The 23,380-nt window shown below is 39.3% G+C and overlaps 1 protein-coding gene and 1 pseudogene across 2 annotated transcripts in view; one reads left to right on the top strand and one right to left on the bottom strand.

Moving 5' to 3' along the window:
* LOC104666123 (cytochrome P450 2C9) overlaps positions 1-23,380 on the top strand; it is an 86,341-nt gene that overhangs the window by 44,979 nt on the left and 17,982 nt on the right. For both annotated transcript variants that reach the window (XM_030940963.1, XM_030940962.1), the window contains one exon: positions 17,961-18,102. In XM_030940963.1, the coding sequence (XP_030796823.1) occupies positions 17,961-18,102 (142 nt within the window). The remainder of the gene's footprint in view (positions 1-17,960; positions 18,103-23,380) is intronic.
* LOC115900410 lies at positions 5,144-16,754 on the bottom strand (annotated as a pseudogene).

Here is a 23,380-nt window from a genome sequence, read left to right as displayed (position 1 = left end):
CTATCATCAGTGTGAACAGGCAACCTACAGAATGGGAGAAAATTTTTACAATCTGTGCATCTGACAAAAGGTTAATATCCAGAATCTACAAGGAACTTAAACAAATTTGAAAGAAAAAAAAAACATCTCCATCAACAAGCAGGCGAAGCATGTGAACAGACACTTTTCAAAAGAAGACATTTATGTGGCCAAGAAACATGAAAAAAAGCTCATCATCACTAGTCATTAGAGAAATGCAAATAAAAACAACGAGATACCATCTCATGCCGATTAGAATGGCGATCACTAAAAAGTCAGGAAACAACAGATGCTGAAGAGGATGTGGAGAAATAGAAATGCTTTGACTCTGTTTGTGGGAGTATAAATTAGTTAAATCATTGTGGAAGGTAGTGTGGCAATTCCTCAAGGATCTAGAACTAGAAATACCATTTGACTCAGCAATCCCATTACTGGGTATATACCCACAGGATTATAAATTATTCTATTATAAAGATGCATGCACACATTTGTTTATTGTGGCACTATCACAATAGCAAACACTTGGAATCAACCCAAATGTCCATCAATGACAGACTGGATAAAGAAAATGGGGCACATATACACAATGAATATTATGCAGGCATAAAAAAGATGAGTTCATGTCCTCTGCAGGGACATAGATGAAGCTGGGAGCCATCATTCTCAGTAAACTAACACAGGAACAGAAAACCAAACACCGTATGTTCTCACTCATAAGTGGCAGTTGACAATGAGAACACATAGACACAGGGTGGGGAACATCTCACACTGGGGCCTGTCAAGAGGTGGAGGGCTAGGGGAGGCATAGCATTAGGAGAAATGCCTCATTATGTAGATGACAGGTTCATAGGTGCAGGAGACCACCATGGCACGTGTATACCTATTTAACAATCCTGCATGTTCTGCGCATGTATCCCAGAACTTAAAGTATAATAATAATAACAACAACAAAAATCTACCCAAGGAGAAACAAAATGCATGTTTTAGGTGAAATGGAAGCAATTATCAACAAGTTAGAAAATACAAAATATTATGTCATAGGATGAAAATGGGCATCATTATTACACACAGTTTATTTGAGAATGGGAAAGAATGGCTTAACCTAGGTGGGTTTCCTGCATTCCTGCGGATTGAAATAGGCCTTAAAATATTTGCTGTGAGAATCAGAGTAGGGGTTTCAGATGGGTTGGGATGCTTTACATATAGGTGTAGAGGTGTGTGATGGGAAAGAGTAGGTGGATGGAAGAGGGAAGGATTCATTGAGTGTAAACTAAAATGATTTGTACAGGTAAGAATTGGAATTTGGTGTCTATCAGATACCATGTAAACATCACCTCAGTTGTCACTGCACCATTTTTGAAAAGGCTGTTTTTCCCCCTGTTGAATTGTCTTGACAATCTTGTCAAAATCCAATTGACTATAAATGTGTGAAGGGTTTTTTTGGGGGGCTCTCAATTCTACTCCATTGATCTGTATGTCTGTCCTAATGCCTATAGTACACTGTCTTGAAGTCTTAATTACTGTACCTTTGTATTAATATCAACTTACTAAATCAAGGAGTGTGAGTCTTTTGTTGTCCTTTTTCAATGCTGTTTTCACTATTCTGGGTCCCTTGAATCTTCATATGAAATTTAGGATTAACGTGTCAATTTCTTCAAAGGAGCCAATGGGGATTTTGACAGGATTGCATTAAATCTGTAAAACAGGGAGTTAGGACATTTTAAAAATTGAAGTAAAATTCACACAACATACAATTAACCAGTTGAAAGCATACACCTACGTGGTATTTAATGTATTCACAATGTTGTGCAACCATCAGCTTTCTCTGGTTTCAAATGTTTTTATCACACCACAAAAACACATTATATTCATTAAATAATTACTCCATTTCCCCACTCCATCATGTAATAACCTCTAATCTTTCTGTCTCTATGGGTTTGCCTGTTATGGATATAAAAAGAACTCATAGCATATGCGACCTTTTGTTTCAGGGTCCTTACACTTACAATGTTTTGGAGGCTCATCTAAGTTGTAGCATACATCAGTACTTCATTCTTTTTTGTGGATAAAAATATTTTATTTTTCATGCACATATATCACAAATTGTTATTCATCTGTTTATGAACATTTGCATTTTTTCCAACTTTCGTTTTTATAGATAATCTTGCTTTGAACATTTGTGTATGTTTCTTTATGGGCATGTTTTCATAATTCTTGGGTATATACTCAGGAGTTGAATTGCTGGATAAAATGGTAATTTTATGTTTATCTTCTTGTATAAGAGCCAAACTTTTCTACGATGAATGTGGCATTTATATCCCTTCCAGCAATGTAGAAGGATTTCTATTTTTCCACATAATTGCTAATACTTGTAATTTTCTGTGTTTATTAAAGCCATCCTAGTGAATGTAAAGTGGTATCTCAGTATGGATTTATTTATTTATTTATTTTGAGACAGAGTCTCACTCTGTTGCCCAGGCTGGAGTGCAGTGGCATGATCTCAGCTCCCTGCAACCTCTCCCTCCTGGGTTCAAGCAATTCTCCTGCCTCAGTCCCCAGAGCAGCTGGGATTACAGGCATGTGCCACCACGTCTGACTAATTTTTATATTTTTGGTAGAGATAGGGTTTCACCGTGTTGGCCAGGCTGGTCTTGAACTCTTGATTTCAGGTGATCTGCCCACCTTGGCATTCCTAAGTGCTGGGATTACAGGTGAGGGCCACCACACCCAGCTCTCATTGGGGTTTTAACTTGTATTTAATGACCAGTGATTTTGAACTTCTTTTAATATACTGCTACCCATTTGTATATCTTCTTTGGAGAAATGTCATTCAAGTCCATTTCCTATTTAAATTAAGTTGCCTTTATTTTTCTTTTGAAGCTGTTAGAATTGTTTATGTTTTCAAAACAGTAAACTCTTACATATACATAATATGAAAATATTTCCTCCCATTCTGTCAGTTGTCATTTCACATTCCTAATTACATTCTTGATGCACAAAGTTCAATTTTCATGAAGTTTGGTTTATCTATTTTTTCTTTTGCTACTCTGGTATCAAATTTATCAATCTATTGCCAAATATGAAGTCATGAAGATTTACCTCTATGTTTTATTCTAAGAGTTTTATAATTTTAGCTCTTATATTTAAGTTTTTCCATCCATTTTCAGTTATATTTTTCATTTGGAGTGAGGTAGGGAAGGTCTGAGCTTCATTCTTTTGTATTTTGTCATTCAATTGTCTCATCACCATTTGTTGAAGAGATTCTTTCCTCTGATTGAATGGTCTAGGCACCTTTGATGAAACTAAATTGGCCACAGATGTTCAGGTTTATTCTTGATTTCAGTTTTATTCCCTTGGTCTTGATGTCTATCTTTATGCTAGGACCACACTTTTGATTATTATACCTTGTAGTAAGTTTTGAAGTTGGAAACTGAGAACTCACTGATACAGAAATTAAGAAGAAATTACTTAGGCAGATAGTAAGCATTTGGGAGTCCTCGGTAAGATTTTTCTTTTTAATGAAAAGCAACCCCAAATCATTTTCTGGCAAAGAGCAGCCTGTAAAATCGAGCTGCAGACATAGACAAGCAAGCTGGAAGCCTGCACCGGTGAATCTGGTAGGAAAGAACTAACTGTGACTAGGTATGTTCAAAATGGCGGCTCCATCTTCCCTTCCATTTGTCAGCCACATGTACAGTAAGGAGCAGACAAGATGGCACTGGTCAAGTGGAAAGTCCATTTGCATAATAAGATTAGAGTGAGGTGGCCCACCTTCCCTGTCCACTATATAAATGCCACACCCGATTGAACCAATTTTTGGGCTCTATGTAAATCAGACACTTCCTTTTCCAGCCTGCCTATAAAATCTGCTGGGTCTGCCTCCTTCACCCTCTTCCCCCTGTGTCATAAGAAGCTGCTCTTTTCTCTCCTTTCTTCTATTAAATGTTCAGCTACTTAACCCACTCAGATGTGTCCGTGTCCTAAATTGTCCTGGGGCATGATGACAAGTCTGTGGGTGTATATCCCAGAAAACGTAGCTGCTTCATTACCATGTAGTTGTATATAAATTGAATAATCAACTTTCCCATTTCTGGAAAAAAGACCATTGGTATTTTGGTAGGGATTGCATGACTTTTTAGATCACTTTGAGGTGTATTGCCATCTTAACAATATTAAGCCTTCCAGTCCTTGAACATGGGATAGTTTTCAATTTATTTAGGTATTAGATATTCTTTTCTCCTCTGTTGCAAGGGTCTGGTTTAGTTTAAAAGGCAAGTTTATCTTAAATTTTGTATTTAGTTATGACCATTGATTGCTTGATTTTAAAATGATACCATACTAAATGCCTTCTTTTTTAAAAAATTTTTTGACTTATTTTAGATTCAGGAAGTGCATATTCACATTTGTTACATGGGTATACTGTGTGATGCTGAAGTTTAGGGTACAAATAATGCTGTCACCCAGGTAGTGAGACGAGTACCCAATAGGTAGTTTTTCAGCCTTTGCCTTTATATCTCTCTACCCTCTATAGTAATTCCGTGTGTATTGTTTCCACCTTTGTGTCTCACTTTTACATGAGAACATGTGGTATTTGGTTTTCTGTTGCTGGATTAATTCTCTCAAGATAATGACCTCCAGTGGCATCTATGTTTCTGTAAAGACATGATTTTTTTAATGGCTGCATAGCATTTCATGGTGTATATATACCACATTTTCTGTTTTTTTTTTTTTTTTTTTTTTTTTTTGGGGGGGGGTGGATATGACCTTTATAGAGCTTATCCACCAGAGTGGAAATAATGTCTGTACAAAACCAAATGTTTGTTACTGTAACTTCTGCATCACAATTAAAATCCAAACAGTTTTTTAAAAACAGTCAACTCAATCAAAACCCACTACTTCAGAATCAATAGCTTCTTTGAAGCCACAGTAACACTTAAATATGGTTAAGACTCGAATGCAGAAATTTGATTGGTTGGAAAGCTAATTAAACTTCCAACTTGCTCAAATAGAATTACAAAAAGGCAAAATTGTGTTTTTCACAGAGATATAGTCCACTGGAATCACCAACACAGGACAGCTGTTAGAGTATTTAGAGTCCTGAGATAACAAGGAATCCAGGCATCCTTTAGACAGTCTTCTGTTGTGGTTTCTTCCCAATCAGAGATTTGTGGATGTGTGGAATGACACCATCACCAGCAATTGTAGCCTTGATGAGCGAATCCAATTCTTCATCTCCACGAATAGCGAGTTGCAAGTGACAAGGAGTGATACGCTTTACCTTTAAGTCTTTTGATGTATTTCCTGCCAGTTCGAGTACCTTGGTGGTGAGGTACTTCAGGATGGCAGCGCTGTACACAGCGGCAGTCGTGCCCACACGTCCATGACTGGTCATCCTAGATTTCAGGTGTCCATGAATAAGGCCCACTGGAAACTGCAAGCCGGCTCTCTGCGAGCGGGAAACCACCTTTGTCTTGGCCTTTCTGGAGTCCTTTCCAGCCTTTCGAATTCTGCCGAAGCTGAAGCAAGCAACCCAGAGAAAAGGCTAATTGGACCCACGGTGAGATCCCACCACCTACTCCTTCGTCGCAGCAAGATTCAAACTGCACCACATTTTCTTTATGCGACACATCATTGGTTGGCTCTATGTCTTTACTGTTGTGAATAGTGCAGGGATGGACATACGAGCACGTGTCTTTTTAGTAGAACAATTTGTTTTCCATTGGGTACATACCCAATAGTGGAATTGCTGCATCAAATGGTAGTTCTGCTTTTAGTTCTTTGAGAAATCTCCAAACTGCTTTCCATAGTGGCTGAACTAACTTACATTCCCACCAGTAGTATATAAGTGTCTTCTTTTCTCTGCAGTCTCACCAATATCTGTTATTTTTTAGCTTTTTAATCATATCCATTTTGACTGGCATGAGATGATATCTCACTGTGGTTTTGATTTGCAGTTCTCTGATTATTAGTGATGTTGAGTATTTTGTCATGTGCTTGTTGGCCATGTGTATGTCTTCTTCAGAAGGACGTATGTCCTTTGCCCACGTTTTAATGGGGTTACTTGTTTTTTAACTTGTTGAATTGTCTAACTTCCTTATGGATTCTCACTGTTGAATCATTGTTGGATTCACAGTTTGCAAGTATTTTGTCCCATTCTGTAGGCTGTTTATTCTGTTGGTAGTTTCTCTTGCTGTGCAGAAGCTCTTTAATTAGGTCCCACTTGTCAATATTCATTTTGGTTCCAATTGCTTTTGAGGAATTATTCATAAATTCTTTTCTAAAGCCTGTATCCAGAATGGTATTTTATAGATTTTTTTTTCTATAGGATTCTTTTAGTTTGAGGTTTTGAATTTAGATCATTAATCCATCTCAAGTTAATTTTTATATAAAGTGCAAGGAAGTGTTCCAGTTTCATTCTGCATATGGCTTGTCAGTTATCCTAGTTCAATATACTAAATAGAGAATTCTTTCCCTCACTGATTATTTTTGTCAACTTTGTTGAAGATGAGATGGCTATAGGTGTGTGGCTTTATTTCTGGCTTCTCTACTTTTGTTTAATTTGTGTTTTGTACCAGTTACATTCTCTCTTGGTTACTGTAAACTTACAATATAGTTTGAAGTCACCTAATGTGAAGCTTCCCAGTGTTCTTTTTGCTTAGGATCGCTTTGGATTTGGTCTCTTCTTTGGTTCTATATGAATTTTAGAATACAATGACATTGATAGTTTGATAGGAATAGCATTGAATCTGTAGATAGCTTTGGGCAGTCTAGCCATTTTAATGATATTGATTGTTTCAATCCATAAGCATGAACGGTTTTTCCATTTGTTTGTGTCATCTATGATTTTGTTCAGCAGTATTTTGTAGCTCTCCTTGTAGAGACCTTTTTGCCCCATTTGTTAGTTGTATTCCTAGGTTTTCTCCTGTGGCTATTGTAAATGGGATTGAGTTCTTGATTTGGCTTTCAGCATGAATATTTTTGGTGTATAAAAATGCTACAGATTTTTGAATATGTATTTTGTGTACTGAAATCTCACTGAAGTTGTGTATCAGTTCCAGGAGTTTTTGGAAGGTTCTTTAGAGTTTTCTAGGTCTGAGATAGTTCTTCTAGGTCTGAGATGGGTCTTCTACTTCTACTAGTAGAAGATGGGCCTCGCAGTCTTGAGGACAGTAGAAGGATGGGTCTTGTTTTTAATCCAACTTCCTGCTCTTTGCCTTTTATGTGTTGCATTTAGACTGTTTATCTTCAATGTTAACATTGATATATGAGGTTTTGATTCTATTGTGAAGTGGTTAGCTGGTTGCTTTGTAGTTTCTATAGTGTGATTGCTTTATAGAGTCTGTGGGCTATATACTTAAGTGTGTTTTTTTGGTAGCAGGTATTGTTTTTTCATTTCCATATTTAGAATTCCCTTAATGATCTCTTATAAGCCTGGTCTAATGGTAACAGATTTTCCTGGCACTTACTTGTTTGGACAAGATTGTATTTCTTTGCTTTTGAAGCTTAGTTTGGCAAAATATAAAATTCTTTTTTTGAATTTTTTTTCTAAATGAATGTTGAAAATAGGCTGAGCATCCTTTTAGCTTAACAAGGTTCTCTGTGTATGTAATCTGACCTTTTTCTCTAGTTGCCTTTAAAATTACATTTTAGCCTTGGTTTTGGACTGCCTGGTGAGTAAATGCCTTGGTGATGCTAATTTTGTATAGTGTCTCACATATATTCCCTGGGTTTATTGTATTTGGATGTCTACCTGTCTAGCAAGTTTGGGAACATTTTCTCAACTTATTAGCTCAAATATGTTTTCTAGATTGGTTACTTTTACTTCTCTCTCAGGAATGCCAATAATCCCTAGGTTTACTCCTTTTAAATAATCATGTATTTCTTGAAGACTTTGTTCATTTATTAAAATTATTTTTTCTTTATTTTTGTCTGAGTTAGTTCAAAAGACTGGTGTTCAAGCTCTGAAATTGGTCCAGTCTGTTGATAAACCCTGCACTTGTATTCTGAAATTCCTTAAGTGAGTCTTTCAATTCCAGAAGTTTTGATTTCTTTTTAAGATGTTTATCTGTCGCTCCATTTCCTGGACAGCTTTAGTGGTTTATTTGCATTGATTTTCAATCTTGTCTTGGATCACTAAGCTTACTTGCAATCCCTATTTTGAATTGTTTATCTGTCATTTCTGAGTTGCCAGTTTGGTTAGGGTTCATTGCTGGGGAGTTCATGTGATCCTTTGGTGGTTTTACAACATTAAGACATTTCATGGTGCCAGGATTCTTATGCTGGTTTCTTCTTATTTGAAGAGACTATCCCTTCTGGTTTTTGAAATCATTTTTGTGCAGATAGAATTGTTTTTCCTCTCCCTATTTTTTTTCTTTCCTTTTTCTCTCCTGCTTCCTATGGGGTGTGACTATAAAATATGCTGTGTAGGGCCTTTGACTTTGATTTTATAGCTGTGTTCACCTCTGTGGGTAGTTTTATATTGGCCTGTGCAGTTTGACATACAAATCAGTAGATGACACTTATGAGCAAAACCCAGCTGTGGCTAGTACAACTTGATCCAGCACGGCTTGATCCTTGTTTTCTGGGGGAACTTCTCTGTTTTCTCAGACCATATGTTAATCATGGAATTCAAAGTAGTCTGGGCTCCCCGCTCAGCCCCAGGGGGATCAAGATGGGTGTTGCTGGACTGGGCAGTCCTATCTACAGGTCCCCTAATGGCAGGCACTAGCATCAGCCCTGAGAGACAACTGATTTTTGCATTGATCTTGTACTCTGAAATTATGCTGTAATCATTAGCTCTACTTGTTTCTATCTGTACTGTATAAGATTTTTCTATATACAGAATCATGTTATCTTCAAATACACATAATCTGAATTTTTCCTTTCCTATTTGAATGTGTTTTATTTCATTTCTTGCCTAATTGCTATGGCTAGAACTTCGAATACTATATGTAATAGCAGTAAAAATGGGCCAGGTGTGGTGGCTCACGCCTGTAATCCCAGCACTTTGGGAGGCCGAGGTGGGCGGATCACAAGGTCAGGAGATCGAGGCCATCCTGGCTAACATGGTGAAACCCCATCTTTATTAAAAATAAAAAAGATTAGCCGGGCGTGGTGGTGGGTGCCTGTAGTCCCAGCTACTCGGGAGGCTGAGGCAGGAGAATGATGTGAACCCAGGAGGTGGAGCTTGCAGTGAGTTGAGATTGCACCACTGCACTCCAACCTGGGCGACAGAGCGAGACTCTGTCTCAAAAAAATTAAAATAAAATAAAATAAAATAAAATAAAATAAATTAAAATAAAATAAAGTAGTAAAAATGGACATCCTTGTTTTTTTCCTTTTCTTTCTGATTTTAAGTTATAAGCTTTTAGTCTTTCACAATATAGTATGCTTTAGCATTGGGGTTTTCATAAATATACTTTATTTGGTAAGGGAGTTTTATTTCATTTAGAGTTTTCTGAGTGTTTTTGTTGTGATGGGTATTAAAAGTTGTCAATTTTTTTTTCTGCATCTGATGAGATGAACATGTTTTTCTCTTTTATTCTTTTTTTTTTTTTTTTTTTTTTTTTTTTTAAGACGGAGTCTCGCTCTGCTGCCCAGGCTGGAGTGCAGTGGCCGGATCTCAGTTCACTGCAAGCTCCGCCTCCCGGGTTTACGCCATTCTCCTGCCTCAGCCTCCCGAGTAGCTGGGACTACAGGCGCCCGCCGCGTCGCCCGGCTAGTTTTTTGTATTTTTTAGTAGAGACGGGGTTTCACCGTGTTCGCCAGGATGGTCTCGATCTCCTGACCTCGTGATCCGCCCGTCTCGGCCTCCCAAAGTGCTGGGATTACAGGCTTGAGCCACTGCGCCCGGCCTTCTCTTTTATTCTAATATGGTGTAGTACACTGATCGACTTTCTTGTTGAACCACTTTTGCATTTCTGGGATAAATCTCACTTGTTTATTGTGCATAATTTTTTAAATTTTGTAAAAAAAATTGTGGCAAAATACACATAACATTGAAGTTTCTGTATTAATCGTTTTAAGTGTATAGTGTACTGGTATTAATTACATTCACATTGTTGTGCAAACGTCACTGCCATACATCTCTAGAATTCTTTTCATCTTGCAAAACAGAAACTTTATACCCATTTAATAATAACTCTTGGCTGGGCATTGTAGATCATGCCTGTAATCCCAGCACTTTGGGAGGTTGATGTGGTCAGATTGCATGAGTTTAGGAATTTGAGACCAGCCTGGGTAACATAGCAAAACCGTCTCTACCAACAGAGTCATCAACAAACAAAACCAAAGTAACATAATTTCCTCAACTATGCAAACTAATTTATATTAATAATTCCATGAAGTGCGTCCATAGTAACACAAGAACAGAAGATGGGCCTTGTAAAGGTGGCCCACCACATTCTTTGAGGTCTTTGTCAGTCTTATCTGCCAGAGACTGTGTAGATTAGCTGCAGTTAAAATTCTCATTACCTTATCTCTTGCCCTGAAATTTATCTGAAGTCAAAGGGAATGGGTTGCCCAAAGAGAAGTGTCCAGAGGTGTAGATGATGCAGGAAGAAATGTTGTAGAACCCCACCCCCACCTCAAATGATAACTCTACATTTCTCCCTTCCACCATCCCATGGCAACCAACATTCTACTTTGTGTCTCTATAAAATCGAGTGTGCTGGGTACCTCATAAAAGTGGAATCATTACATATTTGCTCTTTTGTGACAGGTTTATTTCACTTAGCCTAATGTTATGTTCTAAGGGTTCACTCATGTTTTCGCATATGTCAGATTTTTCTTCCTTTCTAAGGGTGATTAATATTCTGTTGTATGTATAAACCAAATTTGCTTACCCATTTATCTGTTGATGGGCACCCAGATTACTTTCACCTTTTGACTTTGTGAGTAATGCTATTATGAATATGGGTAAACAAATATCTCTTTGATGTGCTGTTTTCAATTCTTTTGGGTATATACCCAGAAGTGGCATTTCTGGGATATGTGGTAATTCTATTTTCAATTATTGAACTGCCTTAATATTTTCCTTAACAGCTGCACCATTTTACATTTCCATCAGTAGGACATGAGGGTTCCAATTTCTCCATATTCTCACCAACACTTGTTGTCTTTTGTTTTCTTAGCCTTTATTTATTTGATTTAATGATTATTTATTTAGTAATAATTTATAAATATTAAAAATTATAATGCAATGTATAAAACATTGTATATTATAAATATATTATAAATTTATATTATATATCATATATAAATTTATATTATTGATATATTATAATACATTTATAATTTATTATTTCAGTGGGCACAATAATTGTACATATTTATGGGGTATATTGTAATATTTCAGTACATGTATACAATGTGTAATGATGAAGCAGGATGATTAACATATCTATAACCTCAAATATTTTTCATTTCCTTATGCTGGAAACATTAAAAATCTGCTCTTCTAGCTATCTTAAAGTATACAATAAAGTGTTGTTAATTATAGTCACCCTATTCTGCTATAGAACACTATAACTTATTCCTTTTATATAGTTGAACTTTTGTATCTGTTAACCAATTTCTGGCTATCTCCCTTACTTCTTTACCTCTACTAACTACTGTTCTGCTATTTCTTTCTTTCTTTCTTTCTTTCTTTCTTTCTTTCTTTCTTTCTTTCTTTCTTTCTTTCTTTCTTTCTTTCTTTCTTTCTTTCTTTCTTTCTTTCTTTTTTATTGTACTTTAAGTTCTGGGATACATGTACAGAACATGCAGGTTTGTTACATAGGTATACATGTGCCATGGTGGTTTGCTGCACCCAACAACCCGTCATCTACATTAGATATTTCTCCTAATGCTATCCCACCCCTAGTCCCCTAACCTCCTGACAAGCCCTGGTGTGTGATGTTCCCCTCCCTGTGTCCGTGTATTCTCATTGTTCAACTCACACTTACAGGTGAGAATATGTGGTGTTTGGTTTTCTGTTCCTGGTTTAGTCTTGGGAGGGTGTATGTGTGAAGGAATTTATCCATTAATTCTAGATTTTCCAGTTTATTTGCATAGAGGCGTTTTTAGTATTCTCTGATGGTAGTTTGTATTCCTGTGGAGTCAGTGGTAATATCCCCTTTATCATTTTTTATTGTGTCTATTTGATTCTTCTCTCTTTTCTTCTTTATTAGTCTGGCTAGCAGTCTATCTATTCTGTTAATCTTAACAAAAAACCAGCTCCTGGATTCATTAATTTTTTGAAGAGTTTCTGCATCTCTATCTTCTTCAGTACTGCTCTGATCTTAGTTATTTCTTCTCTTCTGATAGCTTTTGCATTTGTTTGCTCCTGCTTCTCTAGTTCTTTTAATTGTGATGTCAGGGTGTTGATTTTAGATCTTTCCCTCTTTCTCCTGTGGGCATTTAGTGGTCTAAATTTTCCTCTAAAGACTGTTTTACCTGTATCCATGGGATTCTCGTACGTTGTGTGTTTGTTCTCATTGATTTCAAAGAACTTGTTTATTTCTGCCTTAATTTCGTTATTTACCCAGTAGTCGTTCAGGAGGAGGTTATTCAGTTTCCATGTAGTCGTGCAGTTTTGAGTGAGTTTCTTAATCCTTAGTTCTAATTTGATTGTACTGTGGTCTGAGAGACTAAGATTTCTGTTCTTTTACATTTGCTGAGGAGTGTCTTACTTTAAATTAAATTGATTTTAGAAGAAGTGCGACGTGATGCTGAGAAGACTGTATATTCTGTTGATTTGGGGAGGAGAGTTCTGTAGATGTCTATTAAGTCTGGTTGGTCCAGAGCTGAGTTCAAGTCCTGAATATCCTTGTTAAATTTTCTGTCTTATTGATCTGTCTAATATTGACAATGGGGTGTTAAAGTCTCACACTATTATTGTGTGGGGTCCTCAGTTTCTTTGTAGGTCTCTAATAACTTGTTTTATGAGTCAGGGTCCCCCTGTATTGGGTGCATATACATTTAGGATAGTGAGCTCTTCTTGTTGCATTGATCCCTTTACCATTATGTAATGCCTTTCTTTGTCTTTTTCTTTAATCTTTGTTGGTTTAAAGTCTGTTTTATCAGAGACTAGGATTGCAACCCCTGCTTTTTTTTTGCTTTCTAATTGTTCGGTAAATCTTCTTCCATCCCTTTAATTTGAGCCTAGGTGTGTCTCTGCACGTGAGATGTGTCTCCTGAATGCAGAACAATGATGAGTCTTGACTCTTTATCCAATTTGCCTGTCTCTGTCTTTTAACGTTGGCATTTAGTGCATTTACATTTAAGGTTAATATTGTTATGTGTGAATTTGATCCTTTCATTATGATGCTAGTTGGTTATTTTGCCCATTAGTTGATGCAGTTTCTTTATAGTGTCAAAGGCCTTTACAATTTGGTATGTTTTTGCAGTGGCTGGTACCAGTTGTTCCTTTCCATGTTTAGTGCTTCCTTCAGGGTCTCTTGTAAGGCAAGATGGTGGTGACAAAAATCTCTCAGCATTTGCTTGTCTGTAAAGGATTTTATTTTATTTTTTCACTTTGAAGCTTAGCTTGGCTGGATATAAAATTCTGGGTTGAAAAGTCTTTTCTTTAAGAATGTTGAATATTGGTCTCTACTCTCTTCTGGCCTGTAGGGTTTCTGCAGAGAGATCCACTGTTAGTCTAATGGGCTTCCATTTGTGGGTAACCCGACCTTTCTCTCTGGCTGTCCTTAACATATTTTCCTTCATTTCAACCTTGGTGAATCTGACAGTTATGTGTCTTGGGGTTACTGTTCTCGAGAAGTATCTTTGTGGTGGTCTTTGTTTTTCTGAATTTGAATGTTGGTCTATTTTGCTAGGTTGGGGAAATCCTCCTGGATAACATGCTGAAGAGTGTATGCTAACTTGGTTCCCTTTTCCCCATCAATTTCAGGTACACCAATCAAACGTAGGTTTGATTTTTTCAAACAGTCCCATATTTCTTGGAGGCTTTGTGCATTCCTTTTCATTTTTTCCTCCAATCTTGTGTTCAGGCTTTATTTCATTAAGTTGATCTTTAATTTCTGATATCCTTTCTTTCACTTGATCGATTCAGCAATTGATACTTATGTATGTTTCGTGAAGGTTTTGTGCTTTGTTTTTCAGCTCTATCAGGTCATTTATCTTCTCTCTAAACTGGTTATTCAAGTTAGCCATTCATCTAACCTTTTTTCAAGGTTCTTAGCTCCCTTGTGTTGGGTTAGAACATGCTCCTTTCTATCAGAGGAGTTTGTTATTACCCACCTTCTGAAGGTTACTTCTGTCAGTTCATCAAACTCGTTCTCTGTCCAGTTTTGTTCCCTGTTGGCAAGGAGCCATGATTCTTTGGAGGAGAAGAGGTGTTCTGTTTTTTTGAATTTTCAGCCTTTTTGCACTGGTTTTTCCTCATCTTCACTGATTTATCTGCCTTTGGTCTTTGATGTTGGTGACCTTCAGATGGTGTTTTTTTGTGGACATCCTTTTTGTTGATGTTGATGCTATTGCTTTCTGTTTGTTAGTTTTCCTTCTAACAGTCAAGCCCCTCTGCTGCAGGTCTCCTGGGGTTTGCTGGAGGTCGACTCCAGACCCTGTTTGCCTGGGTATCACCAGCGGAAGTTGCAGAGCAGCAAAGATTGCCATCTGTTCCTTCCTCTGGAAGTTTGTCTCATTGGGGCACCCACCAGATGCCAGCCAGAGATCTCCTTTCTGAGGTGTTTGTTAACCCCTGCTTGGAGGTGTCTCCTATCAGGAACCACAGGGCTCAGGGATCCACTTGAGGAGGCAGTGTGTCTTTTAGTAGAGCTCAAGCACTGTGCTGGTAGATCTGCTGCTCCCTTCAGAGTCAGCATGCCAGAACATTTAAGTCTGCTGAAGCTGCACCCACAGCTGCCCCTTCCCCCAGGTGCTCTGCCCCAATGGGATGGTAGTTTTACCTATAAGCCCCTGACTGGGGCTGCTGCGTTATTTTCAGAGATGCCCTGCCCAGAGAGGAGGAATCTAGAGGGGCAGTCTGGCTACAGCTGCTTTGCTGAGGTGCAGTGGGCTCTGGCCAGTCCAAACTTCTCAGACGTTTTGTTTACACCATGAGGGGAAAATTACCTACTCAAGCCTCAGTAATGGTGGATGCCCCTTCCCCCACCAAGCTCGTGCATCCCAGGTAAACTTCAGACTGCTGTGCTGGCAGCGAGAATTTCAAGCCAGTGGATCTTAGCTTGCTGGGCTCCATGGGGATGGGATCTGCTGAGCAAGACCACTTGGCTCTTTGGCTTCAGCCCCCTTTCCAGGTGAGTGAAAAGTTCTGTCTCACTGGTGTTCCAGGTGCCACTGGAGTGTGAAAAAAATCTCCTACAGCTAGCTCGGTGTCTGTGCAAATGGGTGCCCAATTTTGTGTTTGAAACCCAGTGCCCTTATTGTGTAGGCACCTGAGGGAATCTCCTGGTCTGCAAGTTGTGAAAACCATGGGAAAAGCATAGTATCTGGGCCAGAGTGCACTATTCTTCATGGCACAGTCCCTCACTACTTCCCTTGGCTAGGGGAGGGAGTTCCCTGACTCTTTGGGGTTTCCGGGTGAGGTGATGCTAAACCCTGCTTTGGCTTGCCCTCTGTGGGCTGCACCTATTGCCTAAACAGTCCTAATGAGAGGAGCTGGGTACCTCAGTTAGAAATGCAGAAATAACTTACCTTCTTTGTTGATCTTGCTGGGAGCTGCAGATGGAAACTGTTCCAATTCGGCCATCTTGCCAGCCACCCCCCTTATTTAGTTTCTTCAAGGTAATTATTTTGAATTCCTTTTTTGAATATTTGTTGATTTTATTTTCATCGAGTTCTGTTATTTGAGAGTTATTACATCTTTTTGGTGGTGTAATATTTCTTGATTTTTCATGTTGTGTCCCTGCATTGATGTCTATGCATGTGGTGGGACAATGGCTATTCCAGTTTCTAGAGTGGATTTCATAGAGAAAGACTTTCATCTGAAGTTGAGTGTTTGTGTGCAGGTGATGAAGTGTGGGTAAGTCAGTTTTTGAATAGATGCCATGTGATAGTATCTGTGTAGTTTCTCTAGCTGTGGTCAACATCAGGAATAATTTTGGGTGCCTCGGTGGCCTAGGCTGTAGAAGTTTGCAGCAGTATCAGGAGTAGTGTAGGTTGTTAATGTCCCTGGTGTCAAAGTATTTGGGTGTCCTCCTATTTTTATTTTCCTGAAATTGGGTGACTTAACCTAAGGGATTCCTTTTGATGTCAACTCTGACATGGCATACATGCAGCTGCATTGGTGCTGGGTTACAGGTATACGTCCTTGAAGTTGTCATAGAAGCATTACTCTAGACTCAAGATCTTTTAATCAGGTACTGTGACACCTGGGTCTTGGGGTACAGGTTCATTCTGTGTGGCAGGGTTGAATGTAGATTGCCCACAGAGCCAAGATCTGTGACTCGATAGCACACCCTAGCAGCTGAAGCCCACAGACTGAGTTGTAGCTGTGAGTCTGTTTCTGAGGGTGAGGTGCAGGACAATGCCCTGGCCTGCCTCTGAGGTAGAGGGGTGCTTTTTAGATTTGAGCCCAGCAAGTAGAATATGGCTACTATCATTAATAAGGTAGGATAGACACATAACTGCTAAAGAACCAAGCTCAAGTCAGCAGATGGAAATGTTAATACTGGTTTGTGAGTGCACTGTTCTTACTTAAGAGTAATTTTTAACATGACAAGCTTAGAAAACGGTGTGAAGCTGATGTTACCAAGGGAGAGGACTGTCTTCATCTAGTAAGTAGACATGTTGAGTGGATCTAGTCTATTTCAGTGGTGGTGATTAAACAATATTCAACGTGACATACGTCACTTAGAGACTCTGAAAATGTAATTAATTTATTACTGGCCTAGAGACTGGTTAAAAAGTAATATGTTTTGTATATTGATGATCTCTTTCAACTAAGTATTCCTTATTCGTTGCTTTCTTTCTCCTAACTTTCAAATTATGAAAACTCCAGTCTTTGAGCCTTGGCATATGCATTACCCTTACTCTCTCCTTTATCCCCTGTGACAATTAATCCCTTTATTCTCCATATTCATCATTGTCCTTTCTCTTCATTTTGTATATTTTTATTTATTCCTGCACTACTGCACCCTAGAAAAAGTTATCTGTTGCCTCCCATCTCGATAATAATAGTGTGGGCCCATCTTGTCATTGTAAACCCATTCTCTTTCTCTATAATTTATCCTAGGTTTTGCTGTCATATTGCTTTTTTCATATTTGTTTTTACAAAATTTCAACTTTATAATGAATCTGGAGGCAATATTAAGTCCATGTACCTTTCTGACAGAAGAAGATAATTGCAGACTCTTGATTCAGGCTCACAGTATCTAATGATATGGCCCTAATTTACCTTTTTACTAATTTAGATTGTAGTTGTCTACAGGTAATAATGGCTTTATCACATAATGTCTTTATCTCAAATACAGGGAGTCTCACGGTGGGGCAATCTAGGGATAATACAGCAACCCCAAAGCAGCAGAGAGTCAAGGGCCTTTCTTTTTTCCCACTAAATTTAGTATACAGACCTTCATTTTCATGATTAAATCCCAGGATGGGGTCTATTCTACCTCCTACTTCACATTTGTGTTTTGAGTATGAAAGAGGAAATGAAAGTGGACCTAGAGACCTTCTGCTTATATCTTTTGGCAAAAATAATAATAATAATAATAATTATGCTGTGTGACTCCGCTAGCTGCAAAGAGCCTGATGAATGGAATTTTTAGGCAAGCATGGAATAAGGGGGTAGGAAATAAAATTTGGGCAAGTTGGTTTGGTTTACAGCTTCTGCTATACCATACAGTATTTTTTTTCTAGTAGTATGCTTTCCAGCTTCTATATTGGTAACTATATAACAATGTGAGTAATTTTGAATTCACTGTAATCAAATATGCTGGTAAATAATTTGTCAGATAATTGTATCAAATCATTCCTAGGAAAAGCACAACCAGCAGTCTGAATTTACTATTGAAAACTTGGAAAACACTGCAGCTGATTTGTTTGGAGCTGGGACAGAGACAACAAGCACAACCCTGAGGTATGCTCTCCTTCTCCTGCTGAAGCACCCAGAGGTCACAGGTATGATCACAGATGAAGAGTTAATTGACTTTCAGAAAAGATGTTGGAAGATGTTGCTAGTGTCCTCCTTCCTGTTTCTCTTAGAGAAGCTTCGTTACTTAAACCCTGCTCCCAGCTGTAATCTGTTCCAAACTAATGGTGTGATTAAAATGGGATATCTTGGCCTGGCATGGTGGCTCAAACCTGTAATCCCAGCACTTTGGGAGACTGAGGTGGGTGGATCATTTGAGGCCAGGAGTTCAAGACCAGCCTGGCCAACATAGGCAAATCCCGTCTCTGGTAAAAAGGCAAATTTAGCCAGGCATGGTGGCACACGGCTGTAATCCCAGCTCCTCGGGAGGCTGAGGCACCCGAATCGCTTGAACGCAGGTGACAGAGGTTGTAGTGAGCCAAGATTGTGCCACTGCACTCCAGCCTGGGCAACAGAGTGAGACTCTGTCTCAGAAAAAAAGAAAAGAAAAAAAGGGGGCGCGGAGCAAGATGGCCGAATAGGAACAGCTCCAGTCTCCAACTCCCAGCGTGAGCGACACAGAAGACCGGTGATTTCTGCATTTTCAACTGAGGTACTGGGGTCATCTCACTAGGGAGTGCCGGACAATCGGTGCTGGTCAGCTGCTGCAGCCTGACCAGCAAGAGCTGAAGCAGGGCGAGGAATCGCCTCACCCGGGAAGCGCCAGGGGGAAGGGAATCCCTTTTCCTAGCCAGGGGAACTGAGACACACAACACCTGGAAAATCAGGTAACTCCCACCCCAATACTGCGCTTTAAACAAAGGGGCACACCAGGAGAATGTATCCCACACCTGGCCGGGAGGGTCCCACGCCCACGGAGCCTCCCTTATTGCGAACACAGCAGTCTGCGGCAATCTAACCGCAAGGCAGCAGCGAGGCTGGGGGAGGGGCGCCCGCCATTGCTGAGGCTTAAGTAGGTAAACAAAGCCACTGGGAAGCTTGAACTGGGTGGAGCTCACAGCAGCTCAAGGAAACCTGCCTGTCTCTGTAGACTCCACCTCTGGGGACAGGGCATAGCTAAACAACAACAGGGGAAGCAGCAGAGGCCTGTGCAGACGCGAACGACTCTGTCTGACAGCTTTGAAGAGAGCAGCGGATCTCCCAACATGGAGGTTGAGATCTGAGAACGGACAGACTGCCTGCTCAAGTGGGTCCCTGACCCCTGAGTAGCCTAATTGGGAGACATCCCCCACTAGGGGCAGTCTGACACCCCACACCTCACAGGGTGGAGTACACCCCTGAGAGGAAGCTTCCAAAGTAAGAATCAGACAGGTACACTCGCTGTTCAGCAATATTCTGTCTTCTGCAACCTCTGCTGCTGATACCCAGGCAAACAGGGTCTGGAGTGGACCTCAAGCAATCTCCAACAGACCTATAGCTGAGGCTCCTGACTGTCAGAAGGAAAACTATCAAACAGGAAGGACACCTATACCAAAACCCCATCAGTACGTCACCATCATCAAAGACCAGAGACAGATAAAACCACAAAGATGGGGAAAAAGCAGGGCAGAAAAGCTGGAAATTCAAAAAATAAGAGCGCATCTCCCCCTGCAAAGGAGCGCAGCCCATCGCCAGCAACGGATCAAAGCTGGTCAGAGAATGACTTTGACGAGATGAGAGAAGAAGGCTTCAGTCCATCAAGCTTCTCAGAGCTAAAGGAGGAATTACGTACCCAGCACAAAGAAACTAAAAAATCTTGAAAAAAGAGTGGAAGAATTGACAGCTAGACTAATTAATGCAGAGAAGGTCATAAACGAAGTGACAGAGATGAAAACCGTGACACGAGAAGTACGTGACAAATGCACAAGCTTCAGTAACCGACTTGATCAACTGGAAGAAAGAGTATCAGCGATTGAGGATCAAATGAATGAAATGAAGCGAGAAGAGAAACCAAAAGAAAAAAGAAGAAAAAGAAATGAACAAAGCCTACAAGAAGTATGAGATTATGTAAAAAGACCAAATCTACGTCTGATTGGGGTGCCTGAAAGTGAGGGGGAAAATGGAACCAAGTTGGAAAACACTCTTCAGGATATCATCCAGGAGAAGTTCCCCAACCTAGTAGGGCAGGCCAACATTCAAATTCAGAAAATACAGAGAACGCCACAAAGATACTCCTCCAGAAGAGCAACTCCAAGACACATAATTGCCAGATTCACCAAAGTTGAAATGAAGGAAAGAATCTTAAGGGCAGCCAGAGAGAAAGGTCGGGTTACCCACAAAGGGAAGCCCATCAGACTAACAGCAGATCTCTCGGCAGAACCTCTACAAGCCAGAAGAGAGTGGGGGCCAATATTCAACGTTCTTAAATAAAAGAATTTTAAACCCAGAATTTCATATCCAGCCAAACTAAGTTTCATAAGTGAAGGAGAAATAAAATCCTTTACAGATCAGCAAATGCTTAGAGATTTTGTCACCACCAGGCCTGCCTTACAAGAGACCCTGAAGGGAGCCCTAAACATGGAAAGGAAAAACCGGTACCAGCCATTGCAAAAACATGCCAAAATGTAAAGACCATCGAGGCTAGGAAGAAACTGCATCAACTAACGAGCAAAATAACCAGTTAATATCATAATGGCAGGATCAAGTTCACACATAACAATATTAACCTTAAATGTTAATGGACTAAATGCTCCAATTAAAAGACACAGACTGGCAAATTGGATAAAGAGTCAAGACCCATCAGTCTGCTGTATTCAGGAGACCCATCTCACATGCAGGGTCATACATAGGCTCAAAATAAGGGGATGGAGGACGATCTACCAAGCAAATGGAGAACAAAAAAAAGCAGGGGTTGCAGTCCTAGTCTCTGATAAAAAAGACTTTAAACCATCAAAGATCAAAAGCAACAAAGAAGGCCATTACATAATGGTAAAGGGATCAATTCAACAGGAAGAGCTAACTATCCTAAATATATATACACCCAATACAGGAGCACCCAGATTCATAAAGCAAGTCCTTAGAGACTTACAAAGAGATTTAGACTCCCATACAATAATAATGGGAGACTTCAACACTCCACTGTCAACATTAGACAGATCAACGAGACAGAAAGTTAACAAGGATATCCAGGAATTGAACTCATCTCTGCACCAAGCGGACCTAATAGACATCTATAGAACTCTCCACCCCAAATCAACAGAATATACATTCTTCTCAGCACCACATCGCTTATTCCAAAATTGACCACATAATTGGAAGTAAAGCACTCCTCAGCAAATGTAAAAGAACAGAAATTATAACAAACTGTCTCTCAGACCACAGTGCAATCAAACTAGAACTCAAGACTAAGATACTCAATCAAAACCGCTCAACTACATGGAAACTGAACAACCTGCTCCTGAATGACTACTGGGTACATAACGAAATGAAAGCAGAAATAAAGATGTTCTTTGAAACCAATGAGAACAAAGATACAACATACCAGAATCTCTGGGACACATTTAAAGCAGTGTGTAGAGGGAAATTTATAGCACTAAATGCCCACAAGAGAAAGCAGGAAAGATCTGAAATGGACACTCTACCATCACAATTAAAAGAACTAGAGAGGTAAGAGCAAACACATTCAAAAGCTAGCAGAAGGCAAGAAATAACTAAGATCAGAGCAGAACTGAAGGAGATAGAGACACAAAAAAGCCTCCAAAAAATCAATGAATCCAGGAGTTGGTTTTTTGAAAAGATCAACAAAATTGACAGACCGCTAGCAAGACTAATAAAGAAGAAAAGAGAGAGGAATCAAATAGACGCAATAAAAAATGATAAAGGGGATATCACCACCGACCCCACAGAAATACAAACTACCATCAGAGAATACTATAAACACCTCTATGCAAATCAACTAGAAAATCTAGAAGAAATGGATAATTTCCTGGACACTTACACTCTCCCAAGACTAAACCAGGAAGAAGTTGAATCCCTGAATAGACCAATAGCAGGCTCTGAAATTGAGGCAATAATTAGTAGCCTACCCACCAAAAAAAGTCCAGGACCAGATGGATTCACAGCTGAATTCTACCAGAGGTACAAGGAGGAGCTGCTACCATTCCTTCTTAAACTATTCCAATCAATAGAAAAAGAGGGAATCCTCCCTAACTCATTTTATGAGGCCAATATCATCCTGATACCAAAGCCTGGCAGAGACACAACAAAAAAAGAGAATTTTAAACCAATATCCCTGATGAACATCGATGCAAAAATCCTCAATAAAATACTGGCAAACTGGATTCAGCAGCACATCAAAAAGCTTATCCACCATGATCAAGTGGGCTTCATCCCTGGGATGCAAGGCTGGTTCAACATTCGCAAATCAATAAACGTAATCCAGCATATAAACAGCACCAAAGACAAGAACCACATGATTATCTCAATAGATGCAGAAAAGGCTTTTGACAAAATTCAACAGCCCTTCATGCTAAAAAGGCTCAATAAATTCGGTATTGATGGAACGTGCCTCAAAATAATAAGAGCTATTTATGACAAACCCACAGCCAATATCATACTGAATGGGCAAAAACTGGAAAAATTCCCTTTGAAAACTGGCACAAGACAGGGATGCCCTCTCTCACCACTCCTATTCAACATAGTGTTGGAAGTTCTGGCTAGGGCAATCAGGCAAGAGAAAGAAATCAAGGGTATGCAGTTAGGAAAAGAAGAAGTTAAATTGTCCCTTTTTGCAGATGACATGATTGTATATTTAGAAAACCCCATTGTCTCAGCCCAAAATCTCCTTAAGCTGATAAGCAACTTCAGCAAAGTCTCAGGATACAAAATTAATGTGCAAAAATCACAAGCATTCTTATACACCAGTAACAGACAAGCAGAGAGCCAAATCAGGAATGAACTTCCATTCACAATTGCTTCAAAGAGAATAAAATACCTAGGAATCCAGCTTACATGGGATGTAAAGGACCTCTTCAAGGAGAACTAGAAACCACTGCTCAGTGAAATCAAAGAGGACACAAACAAATGGAAGAACATACCATGCTCATGGATAGGAAGAATCAATACCGTGAAAATGGCCATACTGCCCAAGGTTATTTATAGATTCAATGCCATCCCCATCAAGCTACCAATGAGTTTCTTCACAGAATTGGAAAAAACTGCTTTAAAGTTCATATGGAACCAAAAAAGAGCCCGCATTGCCAAGTCAATCCTAAGTCAAAAGGACAAAGCTGGAGGCATCACGCTACCTGACTTCAAACTGTACTACAAGGCTACAGTAACCAAAACACCATGCTACTGGTACCAAAACAGAGATACAAACCAATGGAA

Source organism: Rhinopithecus roxellana, chromosome 11, assembly GCF_007565055.1.
Source record: "Rhinopithecus roxellana isolate Shanxi Qingling chromosome 11, ASM756505v1, whole genome shotgun sequence".
Lineage (NCBI taxonomy): Eukaryota > Metazoa > Chordata > Mammalia > Primates > Cercopithecidae > Rhinopithecus > Rhinopithecus roxellana.
The sequence above is the reverse complement of the archived record's forward strand: the minus strand, read 5'-3'. Positions and strand labels throughout refer to the sequence as shown.